The sequence below is a fragment of the Orcinus orca genome, chromosome 6 (genome assembly GCF_937001465.1).
Source record: "Orcinus orca chromosome 6, mOrcOrc1.1, whole genome shotgun sequence".
NCBI lineage: Eukaryota > Metazoa > Chordata > Mammalia > Artiodactyla > Delphinidae > Orcinus > Orcinus orca.
The window spans coordinates 83,641,641-83,668,486 of NC_064564.1; the positions used below are offsets into that span (position 1 = coordinate 83,641,641).

General features: G+C 39.1%; 1 protein-coding gene across 10 annotated transcripts in view; it reads left to right on the forward strand.

The window, feature by feature from the left end:
* The window catches only part of UNC13B (unc-13 homolog B), a 225,468-nt gene that overhangs the window by 87,016 nt on the left and 111,606 nt on the right, over positions 1 to 26,846 (forward strand). For 5 of the 10 annotated variants that reach the window (XM_049711628.1, XM_033431064.2, XM_033431065.2 and 2 more), the window contains one exon: positions 26,755 to 26,790. The exons of the other annotated variants lie outside the window; for them this stretch is intronic. In XM_049711628.1, coding sequence (XP_049567585.1) covers positions 26,755 to 26,790 — 36 coding nt within the window. The remainder of the gene's footprint in view (positions 1 to 26,754; positions 26,791 to 26,846) is intronic. 10 annotated transcript variants of the gene reach the window in all.

Here is a 26,846-nt window from a genome sequence, read left to right on the forward strand (position 1 = left end):
CAGTTGAGCACAGGCCCAAGGCACAGAGATGTTTCCTTTTGTTTCAGAGGGTGGCCACCACAGAGAGCTATGGGGCCAGGGCCACTCTGAAGAGCTGAGTGAGTGACAGTGCCACCCCAGTGGAAGGTGTGTCATTGAACAGAAGAGAATTATTCTCTAGCCTTAAGATCTAATGGAATTTGCCTTGCTAGGTTTTGGACTTGCTTGGGACCTGTCACTTCTTCTTTCCTGTTTCTCCCTTGTAGAGTAGGATTATCTTTCTGTCCCACCATTGTATTTTGGAAGCACACGTTTGGTTTCACAGGTTCACAGCTGGAGAGGAATTTTGCCTCAGGATGAGTCATAACTGGATTCTTACTCATATATAATTTAGTTGATATCTAAATGAGTTTTTGGACTTTAGAGTTGATGCTGGAATGAGTTAAGACTTCCGGGGCTGATGGAATAGAATGAATGTATTTTACATGTTATAAGGATATGAATTTTGGGGGGCCAGAGGCAGAATGCTAGGGCTGAATTGTGTCCCCTTAAAATTCATATGTTGAAACCCTAACTCCCAGTGTGATTGTATTTGGAGATAGAGCCTGTGAAGAGGAGTTGTAGGTTAAATGAAGTCATAAGGGTTGAGCCCTAATCTGATAAGGCTGGTGCCCTCTTAAAAAGAGGAAGAGACAACAATGCTCTCTGTGCCATGTGAGGATACAGCGAGAAGGTAGCCATTTGCAAGCTAGGAAGAGAGTTCTCACTGAACTCTGCTAGAATCTTGATCTTTGGCTTTTTGGCCTCCAGAGACTGAGAACATTAATTTCTGTTGTTTAAGCCACCTAGTCTATGGTATTTTGTTATGGCAGTCCGAGCAGACTAATATACTTATTGTAAATTATCTATACAATCTAGGAGAATACCTAGAAAGAGAAGTACTAAAATACTAACCAAATTTGTCTCTGATATGTGGGATTATGACTTTTTAAACCCCTTTTTTGCATTTCTTATATTTTCTAAATATTTAACAATGTACTACTTTTAATAGTTAAAGGTTATTAACATGAGTAATGGAATAGTTGAATCCTTGTTCTAGATGTGGGTTTGCTGCTGTCTCTCTGAGAGACTTTGGAAGTCTTTCCATTGTCTATTTCAATTTCCTGATGTGTAAAATGGGAGAGTTGGTCTAAATGATCTCTAGGACTCTTTTAGCTGTAATATCATGGGACCCTATAACTTCCTAGTCCTGAGATTTCTTCATGTGGGTGGTCCCTCCACTATCTTCTCCGCTAGGGTCAGTTCTTTGCATTCACTCGTGACATGTCTTCAAAATATTTTCAGAAATCACTGGGCTACTGCTCTAAAGAAACTCTTACTCTTATCTTTGATATGAAAGTTTCTTTGGCCCCAATTACGTCTTAAAAATGATGAGATTCTTTAAAAGTATTGGGGTGAACTATATGCTTCTTCCCAATGTTTTCTTTGGGGCCAAAACTTTCTGATGGTGAATTTAACATTCAGTAAAAACACTTCGCGTTCACATTTATCTTAGGATATTTTAGTCTCCTTTGGTAACTGTAATATATGTAGATATGTCATAGGGTGATATTACATTATGTCCACATGGTTTTTTTTATCCCCTGTGTTATTGCTAGTTCTTGTTCCCATTACTTCAGGGAAAGATATGGAAGGCAAGAGCTGAAGAAATGGTCTTCGGGGCTTTAGTAACTGAAAGCCTAGGACTTGAGGGGAATGTTCAAAATGTTTTGAATAACTATTATGGGAGGAAGCAGAGATTCACCATAATCTCCCTATTCCTGAGTAAGAGAAGCCTTCCTTGACTTGAGTGAGAGGAGACAAGGTTGACCAGAGTAGACACATTGGGACCTTGTGTCTACTTTCTGGGTGGTGCTAGTGAACAGTAGGACTCCAAAGAGGGAATGGCTGGATGCTATCTCTAGGCCAATGGGTCCCTATTGAGATTCCCATGCTCTAACAAGTCGCACATGCTGCAGAATGAGTCCTGGGCTCTCTAGAAGTAGCAAGTGAGACTCTGGTTCTAATGAAGCCACTTGGGCAGGATTAAGAGAGGTCTCAGGTGTTTTCTGTGTACTAAAGACCAAGGACTAGAGGCCATGTGGGATATTTCAGTGAATGATATTACACAAAGACATACCTATGCCATGAGCAGTCACTTCACTGCAATGTCTTATTCTCACACCAAGTCAGTATTTGGAGCAGTCTTCGTGGATAGGTAAGACATACATTGAGATTCTGAAGATGTTTCTGTTTTCTAAGAACAGTAACATCAGTCCTCCTAGGAGAGGTCTTGAGCATCTCTTTTTGGTTGTTGCTGCCTGTCTGGTTGATACTGCTTGATTCTTCCTGTCCTCTCTTGGGTAGGTGAATGCTTGTTCTCTCATTGAGGTACATTTATGACTCTCCAGAAGTTACCTCAGAGTACTTTTCAGGGTCCAGTTCCTGGATGTGAGAGATTGCTCTGGTTCAGCCTCTTTCATCCACTGTTGACTTCTTCCACCAATAGATGTACTTAGTTTTGCTCCTGCTGGTATCTTATCACATAGAGGCTTTTTTTTTGTTTGTTTTTTCAGAGGACAGGCTCTAGGCACGCGGGCTTCAGTAGTTGCAGCATGCTGGCTCAGTAGTTGTGGCTCGTGGGCTCTAGAGCACAGGCTCAGTAATTGTGGCGCATGGGCTTAGTTGCTCTGCGGCACGTGGGATCTTCCCAGACCAGGGCTTGAACCCGTGTCCCCTGCATTGGCAGGCGGATTCTTAACCACTGCACCACCAGGAAAGCCCATAGAGGCTTTTTGAATGGGGGGAATATCAAGACAGCTTAGGCGCAACCACATTCCACAAAATTTATTTGACTCCTGAGGAGCTCACTTATTCTTGCTCTGAGAAACAAAGGCAATTTCATTCTATTCTCTATATCCCAGCTCTGCTTCGTCTATCCAGTCCTCTTTTTGTCTACTTAGGTAGGTACAGGGTTCAGATCAGCAATTCTTCCACCCAAGTAGACCTCCAACCTGTCTGGCTCCCATTCTTGCAAGCAACCCCAGTCTTTGTGAGTCTTGGAACTTCTCCTCACTTGGAATCAGAGAGGAGAAACAGGAGAAGGGACTGTGTAACCTCTCTTCACCAACAAGTGCTCTCCCAAAAGGTTGTTTATTCCCATATCAACATAAACATTCTGCTGGACAGCTGACAAGGATCCAGTTAAATTGCCTTTCAAAATTTCCTAAAATTTGGATTCGTCTGATTGTTTCTTCATAATTAGTTCTGGTTACTGCAGAGCTGATATCAGTTTGTTCCTTTATTTGTGATGCTTATGTTAATTATTAGTTCAGATGATGTTATCCAGATCTCTCCAGTATTAAGGTATTTTTTCCCCTTTGTAATTAATAAGTAAACTGTTGGGGTTAGGTGGGTAATACTTTGAGACTGTGTGTGTATAACCTATTTTCTCATAGCCTTTCATCTATTAATTTTAGAATCTATTATGATTATGGCCTAAATTTATTATTATTCAATACATTGCTGGTCACAAAATGATGGTTTTCTATCATGCCTTTACATCGAGTAGCGGTCAGTCTTTTTTTTTGTTTCTGGGTTCAAAACCCTCAACCATTTTTTTATTAATTTTTATTGGAGTATAGTTGCTTTACAGCTGTCAATCTTCTGTAAAGAGCTTTCCCTCCTCTCCTCTCCTCCTTTTTTTTTTTTTTCTTGCGGTAGGCGGGCCTCTCACTGCTGTGGCCTCTCCCGTTGCGGAGCACAGGCTCTGGACGCACAGGCTCAGCGGCCATGGCTCACGGGCCTAGCCGCTCCGCGATATGTGGGATCTTTCCGGACCAGGGCATGAACCCATGTCCCCTGCATCGGCAGGCGGACTCTCAACCACTGCGCCACCAGGGAAGCCCCCGGAAATATTTTTAATAGTGGGTCTCGGTGGTAGGATTGTGGGTAAATTTTGTTTTTTCTTTATACTTTTTTGTACTTTCTAAATTTTCTCCAAATGCATTTATTTTATGATAATTTAAAAACTAATAAATATTTATTTTAAAAAATGATCCCAGGCCTGACAATATCTATATTGGCAGGTCATTGTAGATTTACTTTTTTAGTTTGGATTTGAGATTTAATTGAATGATGGTTGGTTGTTGAGTTTGACACAGTTTTTAGTTCAACAGTACTAGTGATTCCTTCATTGAGAGTTCTAAGTAGCTCTTAAAGTTGTGTCTCTTCTGTTAGTAATATCCCTAAGGTCTCTCCTAATAAATTACTGTGGCTGAAATAAGTTTTGGGGCCTGTTTTTTCATTTGTAATATGACCTTTAAGCAAGCTTGAAATTTTGATTGAGATACAGCCCATCATTGATGTTTCAAAGAGATTTCTCCGATTGTCTATGAAAGGTTTGCTTCACTGCTTTTGTTACAATATTGCCTATTAATAGTGCCGTGTCAGATCATAAACCAAAATTTCCTGAGTATGAATCAGTCTTTTAAATTAGTAAAATAGGGCATAACTCAACGTACTGTTTAAAATTTTTCTTAGAGAATGCATCAGTTCAGAACAGTTGGATGTTAGTCACATGCATGAATAACAGTGACCAAACATTCAGAAGCATTGTCAGTAATACAGTTTGCCTACCTTGTTATGATATCTTATTTGACCACCACTAACTTCAAAAGGATTTCTTTCACAAACATGCCCAGAAGAGACATGTTTAGGTAAAATGTTTTACCCTTTTTTCCTTTTCAACTCTTAGTGTTATATTTCCTGGTGATCCATCGTGCTGATATTACGGATCCTTAGGAAGCATGAGGTGTTAGTGCTTCCCACTACTCTTAATCCATCAGGCCTGACATGCTGTATCCCTAGTCTGCACTACACTCAAATATTCCTCTTATGTCATATTATTCTTGGTCTCCATCTAAAACTGTCCACTGCCATGCTATGACTTGTCTTATTTTTAATATTCTACCTGTTTGGGGAGGCAGAGAAATAGGCCATTCTATATGTATACCAGATATTCCTCACCTGAAGGATTAGATTACTGCCTGCTCTACAGATGATGGTGTAATTCCCCTGCTAGAATCAACCAAATACAAAACTCTGGGCAGGTACAGCCAATGCTGCTATTAGTTCCATTTCTCTACCTACCTCAAACGAGACTAGATTTACGCTTGTGGGGTATTCTAGTTGCCGCTCGATGAGGAACAGGACTTGTTTTCCTAGTCAGGTGATGGTGAACTCTAGCAGAACATGAAAATTTTTTTAAATTAATTTATTTGTTTTTTATTTTTGGCTGTGTTGGGTCTTCGTTGCTGCGCATGAGCTTTATCTAGTTGAGGCAAGCAGGGGCTACTCTTCGTTGTGATGTGCAGGCTTCTCATTATCTTGGTTTCTCTTGTTGCAGAGCACGGGCTCTAGAGTACAGGCTCAGTAGTTGTGGTGCATGGGCTTAGTTGCTCCACAGCATGTGGGATCTTCCCAGACCAGGGCTCGAACCCGTGTCCCCTGCATTGGCAGGCGGATTCTTAACCACTGCGCCACCAGGGAAGCCCAGAACATGAAATTTTGTCCACCTCTTTCTGGTGGGTCCATGCCACAAGGAGTGGACCCAATTGACGAATACTCACTGTGTCAAGGCATGATCATGTACAGCAAACTGTGACTATCTGTCACTCTAGCACTTTACCAACTTTACCAGCTTGAGAGGACTTGACACTTCTGACCGTCAGACCTAACTATCTTGCACAGCTCCAGATAAAAAGGAAGCTTGGCTGGTACCAGATCCTGTGGTCTGTTCTTTAGCAATTTGTTTTCTGTATTACTTATTTTCCAGATGACAGTATCCACCATGCTGATAGCCCCTGCCTATCAAGAGATCCATCTGTTAGAGAACTTAGTGACCTCACAGTCACAACTAGTATTAGCTTTCAAGAGCATGTAGTAGGTAAATCTTTCTTGAAGGAATAAAGAATCCCTTACCGTAACTTTTGAAGGGACAGAACCCAGCCTATCCTCTATATCCTTTTGCAGTGTCATGTTGCTGTACCATGGCAGGCCCCTTCAAGACATTAGCACAAATGGTATAGATCAGGGGTCCCCAACCCCTGGGCCACGGACCAGTTAGGAACTGGGCTGCACAGCAGGAGGTGAGCAGCAGGCGAGCAAGCGAAGCTTCACCTGTATTTATAGCCACTCCCCATCACTCACATTACTGCCTGAGCTCCGCCTCCTGTCAGATCAGTGGCAGCATTAGAGTCTCATAGGAGCTCAAACCCTGCTGTGAACTGCACATGTGAGGGATCTAGGTTGCCCGCTCCTTATGAGAATCTAATGCCTGATGATCTGAGGTGGAGCTGAGGCAGTGATGCTAACACTGGGGAGTGGCTGCAAATACAGATTATCATTAGCAGAGAGGTTTGACTGCACAGAGACCATAATAAATCAATTGCTTGCAGACTCATATCAAAACCCTATCAGTGAGTGGCAAGTGAAAACAAGCTTAGGACTCCCACTGATTCTGCATTATGGTGAGTTGTATAATTACTTCATTATATATTACAATGTAATAATAACAGAAATAAAGTACACAATAAATGTAATGTGCTTGAATCATCCCAAAACCATCATCCCCCCACCGGTCTGTGGAAAAATTGTCTTCCACGAAACTGGTCCCTGGTGGCAAAAAGGTTGGGGACCACTGGTATAGATGATCTTATTTGCAAAGCAGAAATAGAGGCACAGAGAGAACAAACGTATGGATAAACAAATGTATGGATACCAAGGGGGGTGGGTAGGATGAATTGGGAGATTGGGATTGACATATTGGGATCGACATATATACACTACTGATACTATGTATAAAATAAATAACTAATGAGAACCTACCTATAGCTCAGGGAACTCTACTCAATGCTCTGTGATGACCTAAATGGGAAGGAAACCCAAAAAAGAGGGGGGATATATGTATACCTATAGCTGATCACTTTGCTGTACAATAGAAACTAAAACATTATAAAGCAACTATACTCCAATAAAAATAAATTTTTAAAAAGACATTAGCATGGTCTGCTAGAACTTCTTTTTTTAATTATTAAAATTTTTATTTTATTTATTGAATTATAATTAACGTACAATATTATATTAGTTTCAGGTGTATAACATAGTGATTTGGTATTTTTTGTTTGTTTGTTTGGTTTTATTTTTTTGCGGTACGTGGGCCTCTCACTGTTGTGGCCTCTCCCGTTGCGGAGCACAGGCTCCGGACGCGCAGGCTCAGCGGCCATGGCTCACGGGCCCAGCCGCTCCGCGGCATGTGGGATCTTCCCAGACCGGGTCACGAACCCGTGTCCCCTGCATCGGCAGGCGGACTCTCAACCACTGTGCCACCAGGGAAGCCCGATTCAGTATTTTTATACATTATGAAATGATGACCACAATAAATCTAGTTACCATCTGTCACCATACAAAGTTGTTATAATATTATTGACTATATTCCCTATGCTGTGTGTTACATCCCTGTGACTTACTTATCTTATAGCTGGAATTTTGTACCTCTTAATCCCCTTCACCTATTTCATCTATCTCCCTACCCTCTTCCCCTCTGGCAACAACCAGATTGTTGTCTGTATCTATGAGTCTGTTTTTGTTTTGCTTGTTCATTTGTTTTGTTTTTTAGATTCCACATATAAGTGAAATCATATGGTATTTGTTTTTCTTTGTCTGACTTACTTCACTTAGCATCATGCCCTCCAGGTCCACCTGCATTTCTGCAAATGGCTAGATTTCATTCTTTTTAATGGCTGAGTAATGTTCCATTGTGTGCATGTATGTGTGTAAATATATACACACCATATGTATGTGTATACACACACATACCCCCCACATCTTCTTTCACCATTTGTCAATGGACACTTAGGTTGCTTCCATATTTTGGCAATTGTAAATAATGCTGCCCTAAACATGGTGAATTAGTGTTTTTGTTTTCTTTGGATAAATACCCAGAAGTGGAGTTGTTAGATATTTGGTAGTTCTATTTTTAGATTTTTGGGGAACATTTGTAGTTCTCTTTTTAGATTTTTTGGGAACTGTTTTCCATGGTGACTGCACCAATTTACATTCCCACCAACAGTGCACGATGGTTCTCTTTTCTCCACATTCTCACCAACACTTGTTTCTTATCTTTTTGATAGTAGCCATTATGACAGGTGTGAGATGGTATCTCACTGTGGTTTTGATTTGCATTTTCCTGATGATTAGTGATGTTGAGCATCTTTTCATGTGCCTGTTGGCCATCTGTATGTCTTCTCTGGAAAAATGTCTGCCCATTTTTAAATCAAGTTGTTTGTTTTTCTGATATTGAGTTGTTAGGATTTCTATTAACTTTCTAAACAATGCCCTGCACTGAAATTGGGGTGTAGGTGCCCAAGGTAGTCCTGGGAGACCGGAGAAATTATTAAACTCAATCCTGTACCTCAGTCTCCTCTGGGACACTGCCACCCTGCCTTTAAATACAAATTTATCCACTCCTCAAAACCATAATATAATACTTATGCGATTCATAAGTTCAAGGCTTTATAAGTGGGCTGTTTAGTCCCTACACCAGCTGACCTTTAGCTCTATCCATTGCAGTGTTACCTCATAAAAGAAATGTTTTAACTCTATAACTTTCACAGTCATTTTTGTCATAATGTGAATTTCAATATATATCATGGATTTTGCGGGTTCTGTTTATTGCCCTCTAGGTTAAAATTCTGCTTTCTCAAGTCAGCTGTGATTAAAAGTTGTAGAATATATTGGTTTCCTTGTTAGTTATGAATTCTTGGTAGCCACTTTACATGGTATTGGGAAGAGCAGCACGGAGAGATTTTTTTCAGATCTCCCAACCAGTTATCTTTTTCTGCATCACTTATTTCTAGGAAGTGGGTGAACTGGGGTTAAAACTTCCGTTTGACTCTAAGGTCCATGTTCTTGCCACTGTACAACCCCTTGATGGCAAAAATCTCATGGGACCTATTGGGTTAGCCAAAAAGTTCATTTGGTGTTGTTCCGTAAGATGGCTCTAGTAGTGCTTAGCTGTCTTTAACTTCTTTCAAAACAATTTTGTTAGATCGTATTGTGACAGCTGTCATATCAGCGTGCATTTTTAAAAAAACATCAAAATTGGTGAATTTTTGGGTAACCATTTTAATATTGAAGATGGAAGAAAACATTTTCAGCATGTTATGCTTTATTATTTCAAGAAAGGTAAAAACACAACTGAAATGCAAAAAAAAAAAGATTTGTGCAGTGTATGGAGAAGGTGCTGTGACTGATCAAACCTGCCAAAAGTGGTTTGCGAAGTTTCATGCTTGAGATTTCTCTCTGGACAATGCTCCATAGTCAGGTAGACCAGTTGAAGTTGATAGCGATCAAATCGAGACATTAATTGACAACAATCAGTGTTATGCCACGTGGGTGATAGTGGACACACTCAAAATATCCAAATCAAGCGCTGAAAATCATTTGCACCGGCTTGATTATGTTAATCGCTTGGATATTTGGGGTCTACGTAAGTTAAGCGAAAAAAACCTTCCTGACCATATTTCCGCATGCAAATCTCTACTTAAATGTAATGAAAACGTTCCGTTTTTAAAACAAATTGTGATGGTTGATGAAAAGTGGATACTGTACAATAATATGGAACAGAAGAGATTGTGGGGCAAGAGAAATGAACCACCACCAACCACACCAAAGGCTGGTCTTCATCCAAAGAAGGTGATGTTGTATATATGGTGGGATTGGAAGGGAGTCTTCTATTATGAGCTCCTTCCAGAAAACCAAACAATTAATTCCAGCAGGTACTGCTCCCAATTAGACCAACTGAAAGCAGCACTTGACAAAAAGTGTCCAGAACTAGTCAACAGAAAACACATAATCTTCCATCAGGACGACGCAAGACCACATGGTTCTTTGATGATCAGGCAAAAACTGTTACAGCTTGGCAGGGAATTTCTGATTCATCCACCATATTCACCAGACATTGCACCTTTGGATTTCCATTTACTTCAGTCTTTACAAAATTCTCTTAATGGAAAAAATTTCAATTTCCTGGAAGATTGTAAAAGGCACCTAGAACAGCTCTTTGCTCAAAAAGATAAAAAGTTTTGGGAAGATGGAATTATAAGTTGCCTGAAAAATGGCAGAAGGTAGTGGAATAAAAGGGTGAATATGTTGTTCAATAAAGTTCTTTGTGAAAATGAAAACTTTATCTTTTATTTTTACTTATAAACCAAAGGAGTTTTTGGCCAACCCAATATTTTGCTGTTCAGAAACACATTGGCTACTGCCTTTTTATTTTTTAATTAATTAATTAATTAATTAAAATTCATTTTTTGTCTGTGTTGGGTCTTTGTTGCTCTGCGTGGGCTTTCTCTAGTTGTGGCATGCAGGGGCTACTTTTCCTTGAGGTGCGCAGGCTTCTCATTGCGGCGGCTTCTCTTTTTTTTTTTAATTTTTAAAATTATTTTAAACATCTTTATTGGAGTATAATTGCTTCACAATGGTGTGTTAGTTTCTGCTTTATAACAAAGTGAATCAGCTATACATATATCCCCATATCCCTTCTCTCTTGCATCTCCCTCCCTCCCACCTTCCCTATCCCACCCCTCTAGGTGGTCACAAAGCCCTGAGCTGATCTCCCTGTGCTATGCAGCTGCTTCCCACTAGCTGTCGGTTCTACATTTGGTAGTGTATATATGTACATGCCACGGTGGCTTCTCTTGTTGCAGAGTGCGGGCTCTAGGTGCGCGGGCTTCAGCAGCCGTGGCTTGCGGGCTCTAGAGTGCAGGCTCAGTAGTTGTGGCACGTGGGCTTAGTTGCTCCGTGGCATGTGGGATCAAACCCTGTCTCCTGTATTGTCAAGTGGATTCTTTTTTTTTTTTTTTTTTTTTTTTTTTGTCAAGTGGATTCTTAACCACTGTGCCACCAGGGAAGTCCCTGCCTTTTTATTTTAAAATTAATTCATTCATTGAATAGATAGTATGTATACTGGTACCAAAAATTTTAATGTTAAAAGGAATACAGAAAAAGGTGTCCCTCCCATTCCCGTACCCAGCCGTTTGGACCCTCTCCTCACAGTCATCATTAGCAGTTTCTTATGAGTCATTTGAGAGGTTTTACACTTGTCTAAACATACATATATACATGAGAGATATCTTTTGATTATTCTTTCCATCCTTTGAATTGGTCTTGCGTACCATTTACTACAATAAAATTTTCATAGCTGACTATATTTGAGATTTGAATACTTCTTGATCAGTGACCCTTTTGGATTCTTACTATGTTTTAAGAATTTATTGAAACCATAGGGAAGTAGATGGCTTACCTTCTGGGTTGCTTTCCAGGGCAAAAGTCTGTTTCCCTGAAATCCTGGCCTTGAATACAATAGGAATATTTCCTCTGTCCTCATTCACCCTCCTAGAATGACTTTCACACATTTGTTACTGGGTTAAGAACTTCCTGCAGTTTATTTTCACAGAATGTGTTAGTTTCCTCACAGAGTTTGAATTCTTGGTAGTCACTTCGCATGGTGTTGTGAAGAATTTTTTTCCAGCATACTAAATCAGTGCCTTTTATTTTAAACTTAAAAAAAGAGAAACACATTTTCACTACAAAAATCTTAAAATGATTCATAAATGTATAATAGAGAAAATGAAAAAATTCTCTGTAATACCCCCTGTCCAATCTACTATGAGATAACTACTTTTCACAGTTTAGTGTGTACTCTTCCAACATTTTAATTTTTTTAAATTAAAATTTTAATTATGCATTATTTGAATATGTGAAAGAATACATGTAATATATATAAGTTTTGGAGCATAATAATGGAACTACTACCCATGAGCCCATCACCCATTATTTTCTAATAGAGTTTAGTAATGTACTCTAAACTTTCTTAGACTTTCCATTGCTCCCCAAGTGACAGGATTTTTTTTTCTCCACAAGCCTGGTGAATTTCAGGAGGTAGGGACATGGTCTTCTGTTTCTTTTGGAATCTGCACAGCTATTAGTCTCACTCTCTGATGTGTTAGATACCAGGGAATGAAGCCTGGTTGTTTGTGTCTGAGAGACTTCATCCTACCTGGATTTTAGGGAAAAACAATTTGGCCTTTCTGGGGGAAAAAAAGGAAAACAGTTATTATTGAAAAAGAGTGTAATTTGTAGTATTTGCTGGATGATAGCATTCTTTTTTTGGAGGGTTGGAAATTTATTTTCTCCAGAGCTTGTAGATTCCTGGGATCCTTCTGTATTTAAGGCTGCTACACTCATATTCTGGTAACTGAGATGTGAGGTCGACAATAGCTAAAGCTTTGTCAGCTATATTGTAAGGTAATTTATAAGCATGAGGGTGCTCATGTTTATCCTTAGTAGAAATGAAGACTTTTTAGCAGATGCCAGACAGAAAAAGAATTGTCATATTTTCCTTAATTTCTCTTGTAAAGCTTTGAGACTCCAGACAAGCTTTACAGAAAAGAAGTCCAAAGCTCCTAAGTACAAGTTTATCCATCACATCTTTTTGTTTCTTCCTTCCTAAAGGTTTCTCTATTTTCTTGGAGTATTCTTGTTCTTACTGAGTAGATACATAGACCAGAGAGTATATTTGTGGGGTCCAAGGAAGAATTAATGGGAGGGGGGGAAAGTCGGGAGACCTGGCTCATAAACTAGACACAGGTGAGAAGAGGACAAATACACAAATGTAGCACCTTGAGTGTTATTTAACTAATGACCTTGAGTGTTATTTAACTAATGACCAGTAATAACCTGGAAAGAGAGAGTATAGTGCTGAGGTGGCACGGAATAAGCAAATAGTAAAGAATGGCATAAGTGTGTTCAAAAAGGCTTTCCAAGGAGATGAGTTTAGAGATGACTTTTAAGGAGCTAATAAAGATGTACTGATTGAAAGGAAAGCTTGTTCGTAGTAGGATAAATGAAAAGTATGGGGAAAGGATTTTAAAAATGCCAAATTATATGCTGAGCATATTGGCTTGGAGGGAGTAGAGTGATGTCGAAGTTGTACTTGCTAATCTGCAGAAGGAACTGAGTCCCTCTGCTGTACACAGTTTTCTTCAAAGAGTGAAGATATTCACAGCTGGCCCAGTTTGGCAGATTCACTCTTTTGGGAGCCTTTTCTTTTATTTCAGATACCTAGTGTCCTTGTCACATAGCGTCCTCTCTCCTTTTAAATCTGCTGTAGGATTGAAAGTTTTGTGCCACTTAAACTTTTTGTGGCTATGACTAAAGACCTATTTCTGTGAACAGTGGAAGCAGAAGAGCAAGCCTTATGTCACTGATTACTTTCACTTATCTATCAAGGACTACATGCCCTGAAGGAAAGTAGGATTGCATGGCCAGCTGGCCTCTATCCTGCAGATTCTCCCACCTCATCACTTTCCTCTTTACCCCTTCTCATTTCTCAGATCCCAGAAGACAGAGGTCTAACGCATATTCATTCTTCGCCATTTTTCTTCCACTATTTACCACTTTTATCTGAGTCTCCTATTCTGGCTCTTGTTAAAGCATCCTAATCATTCTGGTGTTCCCTAGAGAACTGATTCTTGATTACCTCAAACCTAGGGCTAATTCCTCCTGTCCCACTTTATTATTTTTTTTCCCAAAGAACCACATGCATAAGGTTCATTTTTATATCAAAAGATACAGTGCATGCTATGAGGCACAGTTTTTTTTCACTGCCCTATCCTTTAGCCATTCAGTTTCTGCCCGGAAGCAACCACTATTGCCATTTACTGTATATATACGTAAGTATATACATATACTTACCACCCTCAAAAATGGTAGTATGCTTTGCACCGTGTTACATGCCTTGCTTTTTTTCACTTAACAATGTATGATATATACTACGTGTAGGGATCCAGTCCCTATTAACATGGACATTTTAGAAATCAAGATGAAATTCATTCACATAATATTAACCATTTTAAAGTGTATAATTCAGTGACATTTAGTACATTCTCAACGCTGTGGGGCTCTCACCTCTATGTGAATCCAAAACGTTTTCATCACCCCTAAAGGAGCCCTGTGGGCTTTAAGCAGTCACTCCTTGTTCCTGCTTAATGCCATGTCCTGGGCAATCACTAATCTACTTTCTGTCTCTATGGATTTACCTATTCTGGATATTTTATGTAAATGGAATCATAAGTACATGACCTTTTGTGACTGGCTTCTTCAGTTAACATGTTTTTAAGATTCTTCCAGATTGTAACACATATCAGTTCTTTATTCCTTTAATGACTGAATATTCCATTGTATGGATATACCACCTTTTGTTTTTCCATTCATAGTGGATGGACATTTGTTTTTTACCCCAACTTTTGGATATTGTGAATAGTGCTGCTGTGAATAATTATGTGCAAGTATTTGTTTGAATGCCTGTTTTCAATTCTATTGGGTATATACTTAGGATTGAAATTGCTATTAACAGACATTTAAGTTGCTTCCAATATATGCTGGTACAGTGCTTGCAGTTGATCTCATTTCACATATATGATTTCATACATGTATACATATTGGATGAATAGCTAGTAGTGAGATTACTGGGTCAAAGCATTTTACATTTAACAATGCATTTAACATTTTGGAAGATACTACAAAATTGTCCTCTCTAGAAGCTGTACTATTTTCACCGCCACTAGCAAAGTATGAGAGTGCTTTCTCCTCCTTGGCCTTTAGTTATAACCAGCCTTCCTACTAATCTTGTTGCAGAGAGCCACAAGCAACTGTTCCTGTGCCGCGATTCACTCAGAATCTTCTTCCTGCTTGCCTGCTTAGCCTGTCTTTTCTTCCTCTACCGTCTTGGGCCTTTTATTTCCTGACTTCCTATTTTGTCTCTTGATAACTGGGCCCTCCTCTTTGTTTGGTGTCCTGTTCAAATTTCCTTCTCTGGTTTATCAACTTGTGTTTCTGCTTATATTTTAAAATTTTGGACAATTCCTTTCAGTTTGTTTTCAGTAGTAATACCTTGGAAATAGAGAGGGAAGTGTTAAGGAGGCAAAGAAGCAAATGGTTAAGAATGGCATGTAGTTTGTTCAGGAAGGCTTTCCAGGGAGATGAGTTTAGAAATGACTTTTGAAGAAGCTAATCAGAATGTACCGGTTGAAAAGAAAGATATTCATAGTAGGATAAATGAAAAGTATGAAAGGAGAATTCAAAAGGTAATCCACTCCACTCTCTCACTCCTGGCCAAGGAACCTCTTCCTGGCTGGAACTACTCTTTCCTGGGTAGTGGGAGTAAAGTAGTAATCCATATCTTCTGGTATGTTTCGTCCAGGACTCGGACTCTCAGACAGGAAAATATACTAGTTACGGCCTCCTTAGAGTGTAGGGAGTCTTATTTTAGTAGTAGGGCAGTGCAGTGGGTCTAGGACTTCTGTCAGTAAGAGTGGGTGATGAGTTATACATTGTACATGTGGTATTGGTGGGAGCAGTTGATACTGATGCTAATTATAGGTGCTGGCAAACTAACAAAGAAAAGAGAGACTATAACAATATGGTTTGGCTGTTAAAAATAATCTTAATTGTAGTCTTCTGACTCATTTATTTACTTCTATCCTGCCATCTTCCAGAAAGAATTTGATGTGGCTAATTGCAGTCATTACATCAACTCATTATCATTTCTGTTCAATTACTATGTTACACAATTATGCATGTTAAAAATGTCAGGTTAATGTATCAAAGTTTTATTTGATTACAACATTTAAGTACCTAATCTGGGCATAGTGTGTGTTGTGTGTATATATATATAGATAGATAGATATATGAGTGACTGTTATTCCCATAAAAGCATGGTCATCTTATGGCTTCTTATTATAGATTTTATTGGTACAAAGTGGTAAGAAATGAATTTGATTGATAAAATATGATTGACAGAATTATGATAGACATGAACAATTGATAGACTTGTTCATTACACAAACAGTTATTGGACACCTCTTCCTCATGCCAAGAATCATGCTAGGCACTGGGGGTATAGAGATTAAAAGTCCTTGATCTTAAGGAGCTCAAGTCCAGAGAGGAAGAAACATGTAGCTAGTACCATGTGATAAGTAAATGGTAGAGGAGTATAGAGGAAGAAAACTTAATCCAAATTTGGGATGGTTAGGAATAGCTTCCTAGAGAAAATGATATCTAAATTGAAAAAAAAAGTTTAAAATCAAAGTCCATATGTTTCATTATGGTTCACTCTTTGTGTTATACATTCTATGGGGTTTTTCTCTTTTTTTCTTCCAGTTTTATTAAGATATAATTGACATACAGCACTGTATAAGTTTAAGGTGTATAGTGTAATGATTTGACTTACATACATCCTGAAATGATTATCACAATAAGTTTCGTGAATGTCCATCATTTTGTATAAATACAAAATAAAAGAAAAAAATTTTTGTGACGAGAACTTAGGATTTACTCTTAACAGCTTTCATATATAACATAGAGTGGTGTTAATTATATTTATCATGTTGTGCATTACATCCCTACATATTGTATGGATTTTGAGGAATACATAATGACACATATCCACCCCGATAGTATCATATAGAATAGTTTCATTAACCTAGAATTCTCCTGTGCTCTACCTATCCATTCTCCCCTCCCTGGAAAACTCCAAAATAAACTGAGCTTTAAAAGATGAGTCAGAGTCAGTCAAGGAAAGGAGAAAAGAGTTCATGGTACTAGGACACTAAGATGAAAAAGCATAACTTAAGTATGTTAAATTCTGGGTGGCTTGAAGGCAGGAGATAAGAGTGGGGAAGGGGTTAGAGATGAGGCTAGAGAGGCACAGAGTGCTCATGTCAGGAAGGGTTTGAGTGCCGAAGCAAGCTGTTTGTATTTTATCTTGAAGACAATGGGGAACCTTTGAAGGCTTTATGCAGGAGAATGAAGCAACCAGATGGTGGTGGTTGTAGTGATGTGAGCAGTTTGCTTGATGCATTAAAAAAATCTAATTGTAGAATGAATATATATATATATATATATATATATATAAACCTCATAAAACAAATGTTTATTTTAATGAGTTAATATAAGGCAAAAAATAGACCTTTGCCAGGCACCCCAGAAAGCCCTCCACATGCCTTTTCCCAATCACAGTCTCCTCCTCTGTAAAAATAACTACTATTCCGACTTTATGATAATAACTTCCTCGATTTTGTAAATGTGCAAATGGATCCCCCCTCCCATATTATATATTCTTTTAGTACCTCTATGTATTTACCTTTCCTACATCACTTACTCGGTATGTATGATTATTTGATTAATATTTATTTTCTTCTCTAGACCATAAATTTCATGAGTAGGGAAAATGCTTATCTGTGTATCCCCAGTAACTTTGCTCAGTAAAATTAGGTGAATTAATGCATTTCTGTTAAGTGGAATGACTGAGTTAAGGAATATGCACATTTAAAATTTTGTTAGATATTGCCAAATTATACACTAGAAAGATTGTACCTGTTTATATTCCTGGTGTTGATACTCCTTTTCTCACATCCAGCCATACTGCCCTTTCACCCTCCCCTCCCCGTGTCCCTGTATCGCTGAGTCCTTTTCTTCTACAGAGAATTTTGGGCACATTCCAGCTTTTGTTTTAGGTGCTTAGGATATATCAGAAAGCAAAAAGACAAAGATCCTGGGTGGCAGGAGGTAGACAATAAACATAATAATTATACAGGATGTTAAGAGAGTGGACCAATAAAAGAGTAGATGGTGAAAAGCAATTGGGAATGCTAGAACTGAAATTGAATTATAATTTTAAATAAGGTGGTTAGTATACAAGCTACAGTGAGATGACTTTTGAGTAAAGACTTGGAGGAAGTGAGGGAAATAACAAGTTGGCTGAAAAAGGGTAGCAAGAGGTCTGCTGGGGGTGCTGTAATACTGTTTCTTGATCTGCGTGCTGGTTACTTGAGTGTGTTCACATATTCTTTGAGCAGTACGCTTATCATTTGTGTACTTTTCTGCATTTTATACCTCAGTAGAGCTTTCATATTAAAAATGAATTGATGTTGAACATTTCAAAATGCCTTAATAGTACTTGCCTAGTTATTCATGGGTATTTTCCTTTGACTTACAAACAGCGATGAATGCATTAATCAATTTCTATTAATAAATCATTTTGCCTTCCTTTAATTTACTTGATTATGGTAAAAGTATTTTTTTAAAGCATTCTTTTGATGTAATGCTATGTTTGATTTGCTTCTATTTTATTTTGGATTTTTGTATCTATATTCACAAGGAAGTTTGGTCAATAGTTTCTTTTTGTTATTCCCCTATGTCAGGTTTGAAGTACTTTTCTTAATTATAGGTTCTTTACTGTTTTCCATGGAAAGAAATCTACTGTCTCGAAAAAGGAAGGGAATAATTTCTAATGTTTGACTTTATTGTCCTTTGTGAGCTACCTGGTAATTACTACAATTTAGTAATTGATAGGTGAGTCCTGTCACTGCTATTCTAGACAGATGGCTGTTCACTTCAAGTCTAGGGCTCAAATCTCCTGTCATTTCATTGTCATAGAAAAATTGACCATCACTGGACTATTAATTGGTGATGTAATAGTTGTTTGGGGGTGTTTTGTTTGATACTTATGGACCTTATTTTTTTAATGTGACTATTTCTGATTTCTTACGTTTTCCACTAGAAACAGGATGAAATAGGCAGAAGCCTGTGTTGCTGTAGCCTAGTCAACAGGGATAAGTGCCGAACCTTTGCCTTACTGGAAAGAGGATTCATTTTTAATTGGATCCTGGACCTGCTAGAATTGTTTCATTTCCCTGTATGATCGCAGTGAGCTGGTCTCCAAGCTCAGTAGGATAGCTCATCTGGCTGTCTCCTTCCATCAGCGCAGGAGCACTGTGCTTCTGTTTGAGAGACTGGCTTTTTTCATATAGCAAATCCTGTAGCTGTGTTTTTCAAAATGTAATTCAAGAATCATTTGGCATTAGTTGCTTATTGAAAAGGCAGATACAACAACAACAAATGTAGATGCCCAAGCCACTCCAGGCATTTTGAATTAGAATCTATGGGAGTATGGTCTAGGAATCTACATTTTAAACAAGAGGCTCAAGTAATTCTTCTTAAAATTTAAAGACACTGCTTTCTAAGATTAAGAAGAACCTGCTTTTATTCAGTTGTTAACTTCTTCAAGTATAGGATTTCTGTGCCGAGCATTGGAAGGACCAAAAGGGAGTATAAGATTGGATCTTCCACTCAGGGAACTTACAACCTAGGCTAGGGATGGGATGCATAGGACTAAGGCAAGCAATAAAATGAATCAAATTCTAAGGCAGGTGTTTTTAAAAAATCAACTTTGTTGAGATATAATATACATGCAAAAGATTCACCCATTTGAAGTGTACATTTTGATTGGTTTTGATAGATGTATATACCAGTGAAACTACCACCATGATCAAAATACAGAACATTTCCATTACCTCTAAACATTTCCTTATGCTCTTTGCATTCATCCTTCTCCCAACCCCTGGCTTCAGGCAACCACTGATAGGCTTTCTATCACTATAGATTAAATTTGGTTTCCTAGAGTTTTATATAAAATAGAAACATACACCATGCAGTCCTTTGTGTCTAGCTTCCTTCACTCAGCAGAAGGATTTGAGATTCTTCCATTTTGTTGAGTGTATCAGTAATTTGTTTCTTTTTATTGAGTAGTGTTCTATTATATGGGTATACCACGTTTTGTTTATCCATTCACTTGTTGATAGGCATTTGGGTTTTTTCCAGTTATTATAATTAATATGAACATTCACATGATCGTGTGTTTTCACTTCTCTTGGTTAAATACCTAGGAGTGGAACGGCTGGATCATATGGGTTGGTGTATGTTTAGCTTTTAAGAAAGAGACGGACGGTTCTTATTTTGATTGTTAATAGAGACACTGTACTAGAGTCGTTGCTCATTGTTTAAGGAGAGTTGTTTAAGTGGAACTTATGAATGAATTCCAGTTATATAAGGGAGGATAGGGAATATTTATTGAGTAATTACCATTTGTCTAGAACATGGTAATTAAATGCTGTGATTTTTCAATGCTTATGCAAACCTGAGAGGTAAGTGGTATTACTCTTCACTCTTTATAGATGATGAAGAGAAGTGTAGAGAAGTTAACCAGTCTAAGGTTACACAGCTAGTAAGAGATGGCTTTGAATTTAGGTTTATTTGGTTCCAAAGCTCAAACCATTTCCATTACACCAAGAAGGAATAGAAGTGAAGGATATTCCAGCTTCAGAAGTTGGGGGACAGATAGGAGAAATTGGGCTTATTCATCTCCCCATCTCCTGAGTATGGCAAGCATAGGAACTATGACAATCTGTTTGTCATAACAGAAACTTTGTTTTGCGGGACTGGTTAACAGTGAGCTTTGATATTTATTTGGTATCAGATTATAGAGGGGTTTGAAAGCCAGGGAGATAAATATACTCCTTTATAAAGAGTTGTAAGTTGTTAAAAGGGTAATGATGTGATTAGAAGCTGGATTTAGGAAAATTCGTCTTGTTGCAGTCTGCTAAGTAGATTGAATGGGACAGAGATTAGAAGGTCTTAAGTCCAATCAAAAATCTGTAATAATTCAGGCATGAGGTAATAAGTTCTTTGATAAGGAGAGTAAAACCTATGAGGAAGGGACAGTAGGAAGGAGACTTAAATAGACTTAATTACTAAGCTTGTTGACAGATTGGACACGGGAGATAAAGTAGAGAGGAATTTTAGGAATAGTTTTGAAGTATCCAGAGTTCCTTGGTTTTGGACTTGTCGTATACTTGGTATGCTAATATATCTGAAGAGAGCTCATAACATTGTAAATAAAATGTCATTGCCAGTAGAGGCTCTAGTTTTCTAGACAGCCTTTCTCTTAGCATAAGGTGACACTGAGCTAGAGGGTAATTGGTTATTCATTTGTTAAGTATGTGAGCTTGAAGAGGTTTGAAGCTCCAGGGAGGTAGGAAACATTAGCCTGTTCATTAAAATTTCCAGTTTGACACTCATTTGATATGTGTGAATGCCCAGTTTGAGAATGTTACTGGTTTTCTAATACGCTCTTAATGTACTTGGAGGTTTTTCTGCAGCTCGTTTGGCCAGTATCTTTTCTCTGCTTACTACCTTTTTGATGTCCTGTGATAAGTAATACCCTCCACCTTGCTTACGTTGAACATTTTACTGCATGAATTGTAGAATGTCTTGATGTCTCCATTTTCCACTGCGTGTGCTTCCTTCCATTTGCTTCTGAACAGACTGTGCTCTAGCTTTCATTCATTAAAATTTGTCATAAAAATGATGCGTAACTTTTTTGTTTCTAAATTCAGTAGGACTTTCTCAGTTTTATTTTGACTGCTCTGTAGCACTGCTACTTGTTAACCACTCACTCCTTCCTTGAAACCTTGTTTTCCTGACTCCAGGGACCACAATGCCATGGTTTTCTTCCTCTCCAGCTTCTTTGCAGACTCCTTTGTGGACTCTTCCTTTTTTTAAAAGTCAGATTTATTAATGTATAATTTACATATAGTAAAATTCTCCCTTTTAGTGTACAGTCCTATGAATTTTGTCAAACACATACAGTCATGTAACTGTAACCACACTCAAGATATAGAGCAGCTCCATCAACCCTAAAAATTCCCTTAAACCCTTTATAGTCAACTTCTCCCATTCTTGGCCTGTGACAACCACTAATCTGTTTTCTGTCCCTAAGTTTTGCCTTTTCCAGAAAGTCATATAAGTGGAATTATATAATATGTAGCTTTGAGCCTGGCTTGTTTCACTTATCATAATGCATTTGGGACTCATCTACGTGTGTCACTAGTTTATTCCTTTTTATTCCTGAGTAGTACTCTACTGTATGGATGTACCATGGTTTGTTTACCTATTCATCAGCTGAAGGATACTTCTGTTTCCAATTTTTAGTGAATATGAATTAAGCAACTGTAAACATTTGTATATAGGATTTTGTATGAACATGTTTTTATTTCTCTTGGGTAAATATATAGGAAGGGGATTGCTGGATTGTATGGTGTGTGTATAACTTCATAAGAAATGCCCAGATTATTTTCCAAAGAGGCCTACCACTTTGCATTCTTGCCAGCCACGTATGAGATTTCTAGATGCTCCATAGCCTCTCCAACACTATATTGTCAGTTCTTTTTTTTTTTTGTCTGTCTGCTTTTTAAATGTGGCTGTTCTATAGCTTCCCCCCTTCTCCTATATACAGTCTTTTTCTTATCCTATACTCTCTACCTCATTGTTTTTATTTAATTTTTATCTATTCAGTTACAAATATTTGTTGAGATTCTGCTTTGTACCAGGCACTGTTTAGGCACTAAGGATATAGCAAGGAACAAAGAAGAAAAATTCCTGTCCTCATGGGAGATTGTGTTCTGAAAACATCCAAGTCTTCTGCTCCACATCTCTTTTCTCATATATCCAGCTGTCTACCAGATATAGTCATTTGAGATGTCTCATAGTTACCACAAAGCCGATAAATACATCTAACATTAAATTCATCATCACCGCTTTGAACCTTCCCCTCTTTTGTATTTCTTTTAATGAATGATGTCATATCCACCCAGTAGCTCAAGCTAAAAACCTGGGCAATATTATCTAGGCTTTATTTTCCTCACTTTCCACATTCAGTTACTTATCAAACCGTATTGACTTTACCTCCGACGTATCTTATGAATGTATCTACTTTTCTCTGCTCCCTCTGCTACTTCCTTAGTTCAAGCCATCATTAGGTCAGTGCAATAGCCTCTTACTAGCCTCCCTGACACGTCTTCAGTCTACCTACTGTACCAACCAGTGGCCACACTGTACCACCATTCTCTTTCTAAAATGACAAATCTGATCCTGTCTCTCCCCTGCTTAAAAGCTGTGATAGCTCTGTATTATCCTCCAGATAATTACAAACTCCTAACATTACTAAATTTCTAAACATACATGTACTTAAGACTCACTTTGATCAGGTTCTTCCATAACCCTTCAGCTTCTCATTCAGGTAACGCTGGAACTATTTTCAGTTCACTGAATGGGCCTTTGAATGTATAATTTCTTTTCCTGGAACATTTCCGCCCTCCTTTTCTTGGTTCTTATGCCTAGCAAAACCTAACTATCCACAGTAATTGTTCTACTGACTACTGATATGTTTTAGTGCTTTTTTGGGGTGAGGAAGGAAACTTGGCCTAATTAAACTGGTGTTATTTCTCTTACAATGGTACCAGGCTGAAGTGAGAATAGGGAACTAGTTAGTCAGAGAGCATAACTGTTGTTATTTTCATGGTTTAGGGATGGACCCAGTAGATGGGATCAAATTATTCGTTTGATTTATTCATACAAGAGATATTTATTGAACACCTACTATGTACAAGAAACTGCTATGCAGTGCTGTTGGGTGTTCAAGAATGAGGCTGTGTAATGCAAAGAGAGCACTCTTTGGGCCCAGAGTTTCAGTGAGATGCAGCATTGTCACTTGCCTGAAGCCATCTAGCTTGATAGGTGTATTTTGAAGTTCTATGTGATTATTTTTCAGTTTTCTTTTAAAAAGAAACAAGGTAATTACCCTCTAATGTTTGCTATGGCAACTGCACTATAGCCTAGGAGAATTTTTATCCTCCACTCCATGGTTAGAAAGTTAAATAAATTATTAAAAATTTAAAAATTGCACACTAAACTAACATGAGAAGAAAGAGATATAGGTGGTAGGAAAAAGGTGAGTACATAGGAAGAAAACTCTCCCTGTGTAGTTACACAGCCTGTGACTGATTTGTAATCCCATTTCCCCAGGATTGGGAGTTAACTCAGGTAGTGAAACCAGCCTGTGTTGGAATCATTCAGTGCTTCCAGAATTTTGCGTCTTAAGGCAAACATTTAATTAAGGTAGCTGCACCCTCAGAACTCTGAGGACTTTTTAACCCAGACGTTGTTGATCCTTCAGCTGGCATTACAACTGTTGGAGTGTGCTGATCTTCCTGCTACCTATTTGTTAGGAACCTATAAGGCAAGCAAAAATCTGGCAACATGACAAAACAACAAGAAATGCAAATTGCTTACTCTTTTCTGGGGACCTGTGCTAAGTACTTTACATGGATTTTCTCTTGTAATCCTTACAGAAACCAATGAGACTTATATTATTATCATTCTCAAATTACAGATGAGGAAACATCTATAATAACCTTTTCAAGATCTTATAGCTAGTACATGGCAGAGCCAGAAGAATTTAGCTTTGATTTCTGTATCCATATTCTTAACTATGAAGCCACATTATTCCTTGTTTCTTGGGATAAAGGCCCATTTTTAGTGATTTCCTTGTCACATTAGTTGCCTCAAATTCAGTTCAGCTGTGGGATAGGATTTAAATTTAATTAACATTGAATTTTTTAATCTTGAAAAATGAGTAGGAATTGTTTTCAGTTTTCTTCTGTCAAAGCCTCTGTGTTTTAATGGATTTTATTAAAAAACTTATAGGCAATTCAGAAAAAAGTGGCTATCTCTGCGCGCCCAGTAGGCTACAGTGGTTTTTTTTTTGTTTGTTTTTTTGGCTGCATTGTGTCTTCTTTGCTGCATGTGGGCTTTCTCTAGTTGCATTGAGCAGGGGCTATTCTTTGTTATGGTGTGCTGGCTTCTCATTGCGGTGGCTTCTCTTGTTGCAGAGCACAGGCTCTAGGTGCGCAAGCTTCAGTAGTTGTGGCTTGCGGGCTCTAGAGCACAAGCTCAGTAGTTGTGGCGCATGGGCTTAGTTGCTCCACGACATGTGGGATCTTCCCGGACCAGGGCTCGAGCCCGTATCTGCTGCATTGGCAGGCGGATTCTTAACCACTACGCCACCAGGAAGTCCCCGCTACAGTGTTTTATTACATATTGGAAGACTAGAGATTAATACCATTCTTTGGCTTTTTTTTTTTTTTTTTTTTTGTGGTACGCGGGCCTCTCACTGTTGTGGCCTCTCCTGTTGCGGAGCACAGGCTCCGGACGCGCAGGCTCAGCGGCCATGGCTCACGGGCCTAGCCACTCTGTGGCATATGGGATCTTCCCAGACTAGGGCACGAACCCGTGTCCCCTGCATCGGCAGGCGGACTCTCAACAACTGCGCCACCAGGGAAGCCCTGGCTTTTTTTTTTTTTTTTTAAGAAGATGTTGGGGGTAGGAGTTTATTAATTAATTTATTTTTGCTGTGCTGGGTCTTCGTTTCTGTGCGAGGGCTATATCTCTAGTTGTGGCAAGCGGGGGCCACTCTTCATCGCGGTGCGTGAACCTCTCAGTATCGCGGCCTCTCTTGTTGCGGAGCACAGGCTCCAGACGCGCAGGCTCAGTAGTTGTGGCTCATGGGCCCAGTTGCTCCGCGGCATGAGGGATCCTCCCAGACCAGGACTCGAACCCGTGTTCCCTGCATTAGCAGGCAGACTCTCAACCACTGCGCCACCAGGGAAGCCCGCTGGCTTTTTTTTTTTAATTTTTAAATTTAATTTAATTTTTTGATTCTTTAATTAATTAATTTTTGGCTGCATTGGGTCTTTGTTGCTGTGCACAAGATTTCTCTGGTTGCAGAGAGCAGGGGCTACTTTTACTTGTGGTGCGCGGGCTTCTCATTGCAGTGGTTTCTCTTGTTGCAGAGCACGGCCTCTAGGTGTGTGGGCTTCAGTAGTTGTGGCTCACGGGCTCTAGAGCGCAGGCTCAATAGTTGTGGTGCATAGGCTTAGTTGCTCCGTGGCATGTGGGATCTTACCGGACCAGGGCTCGAACGTGTGTTTCCTGCATTAGCAGGCGGAATCTTAACCACTGCGCCACCAGGGAAGCCCATTCTTTGGCCTTTTAACTTTCAATAGAGAGCAGCAAAATTGGATGTCATCACTCTTGGGTAAGGGAATCACTCACTTTCCCACTGTAACCAGGTCTGAGCTTCTCATAGATATATTGCAGTAGATTCAGGTTTGGTGAACATAGAGATAAGGAAAGGTTTCTTAGAAGCTGATTAAATTTTTCTCATTTTGAATATGGAACAGTATATTAGCTCCTCAGTGATGTTGTTCTAAGAGAGACCTCAGCCAGAAGGAGGTTTAAAAGAGTATGGAAGCAGTAGGGTTTTTGTTTGTTTGTTTGTTTGTTTTTGTTTGTTTGTTTTTGCGGTACGCGGGCCTCTCACCGCTGCGGCCTCTCCCGCTGCGAAGCACAGGCTCCGGACGCGCAGGCCCAGCGGCCACGGCTCATGGGCCCAGCTGCTCCGCGGCACGCGGGATCCTCCCAGACCGGGGCACGAACCCGCATCCCCTGCATCGGCAGGTGGACTCCCAACCACTGCGCCACCAGGGAAGCCCAGTAGTTTTTATTTTTATAATTTATTTTTTAATTTTTTGGCTGCACTATGTGCCATGTGGAATCTTAGTTCCCCAAACCAGGGATCGAACCCGTGCCCCGTGCATTGGAAGTGCAGAGTCTTAACCACTGGACTGCCAGGGAAGTCCCCGGAAGCAGTAGTTTTTTGTTATTCTCTATACAGTGAATTGCAGAGAGCAAGAGTACTTTGCTTGGTAGAAGGCATATGCCCTCTACATGTTATGAAAAATAAATGGAATACAAGTAGGGTAGGCTCAAGTAAGGTAAGGTATATAATAATTGGTGGGATGGAAAATGTTCTTTGAATTTGTCCTAAAATTGTCTATCACTCTTCTTCTTTGCTACCACTTGTGGTTTTCTTAGGTCACTGGACCTATTTGGGCTGGGGAGACCAACAGAGTACGTAAGAATTTGAATACCTTATAATTTTCTTGATCATACCCTTTAACATACCC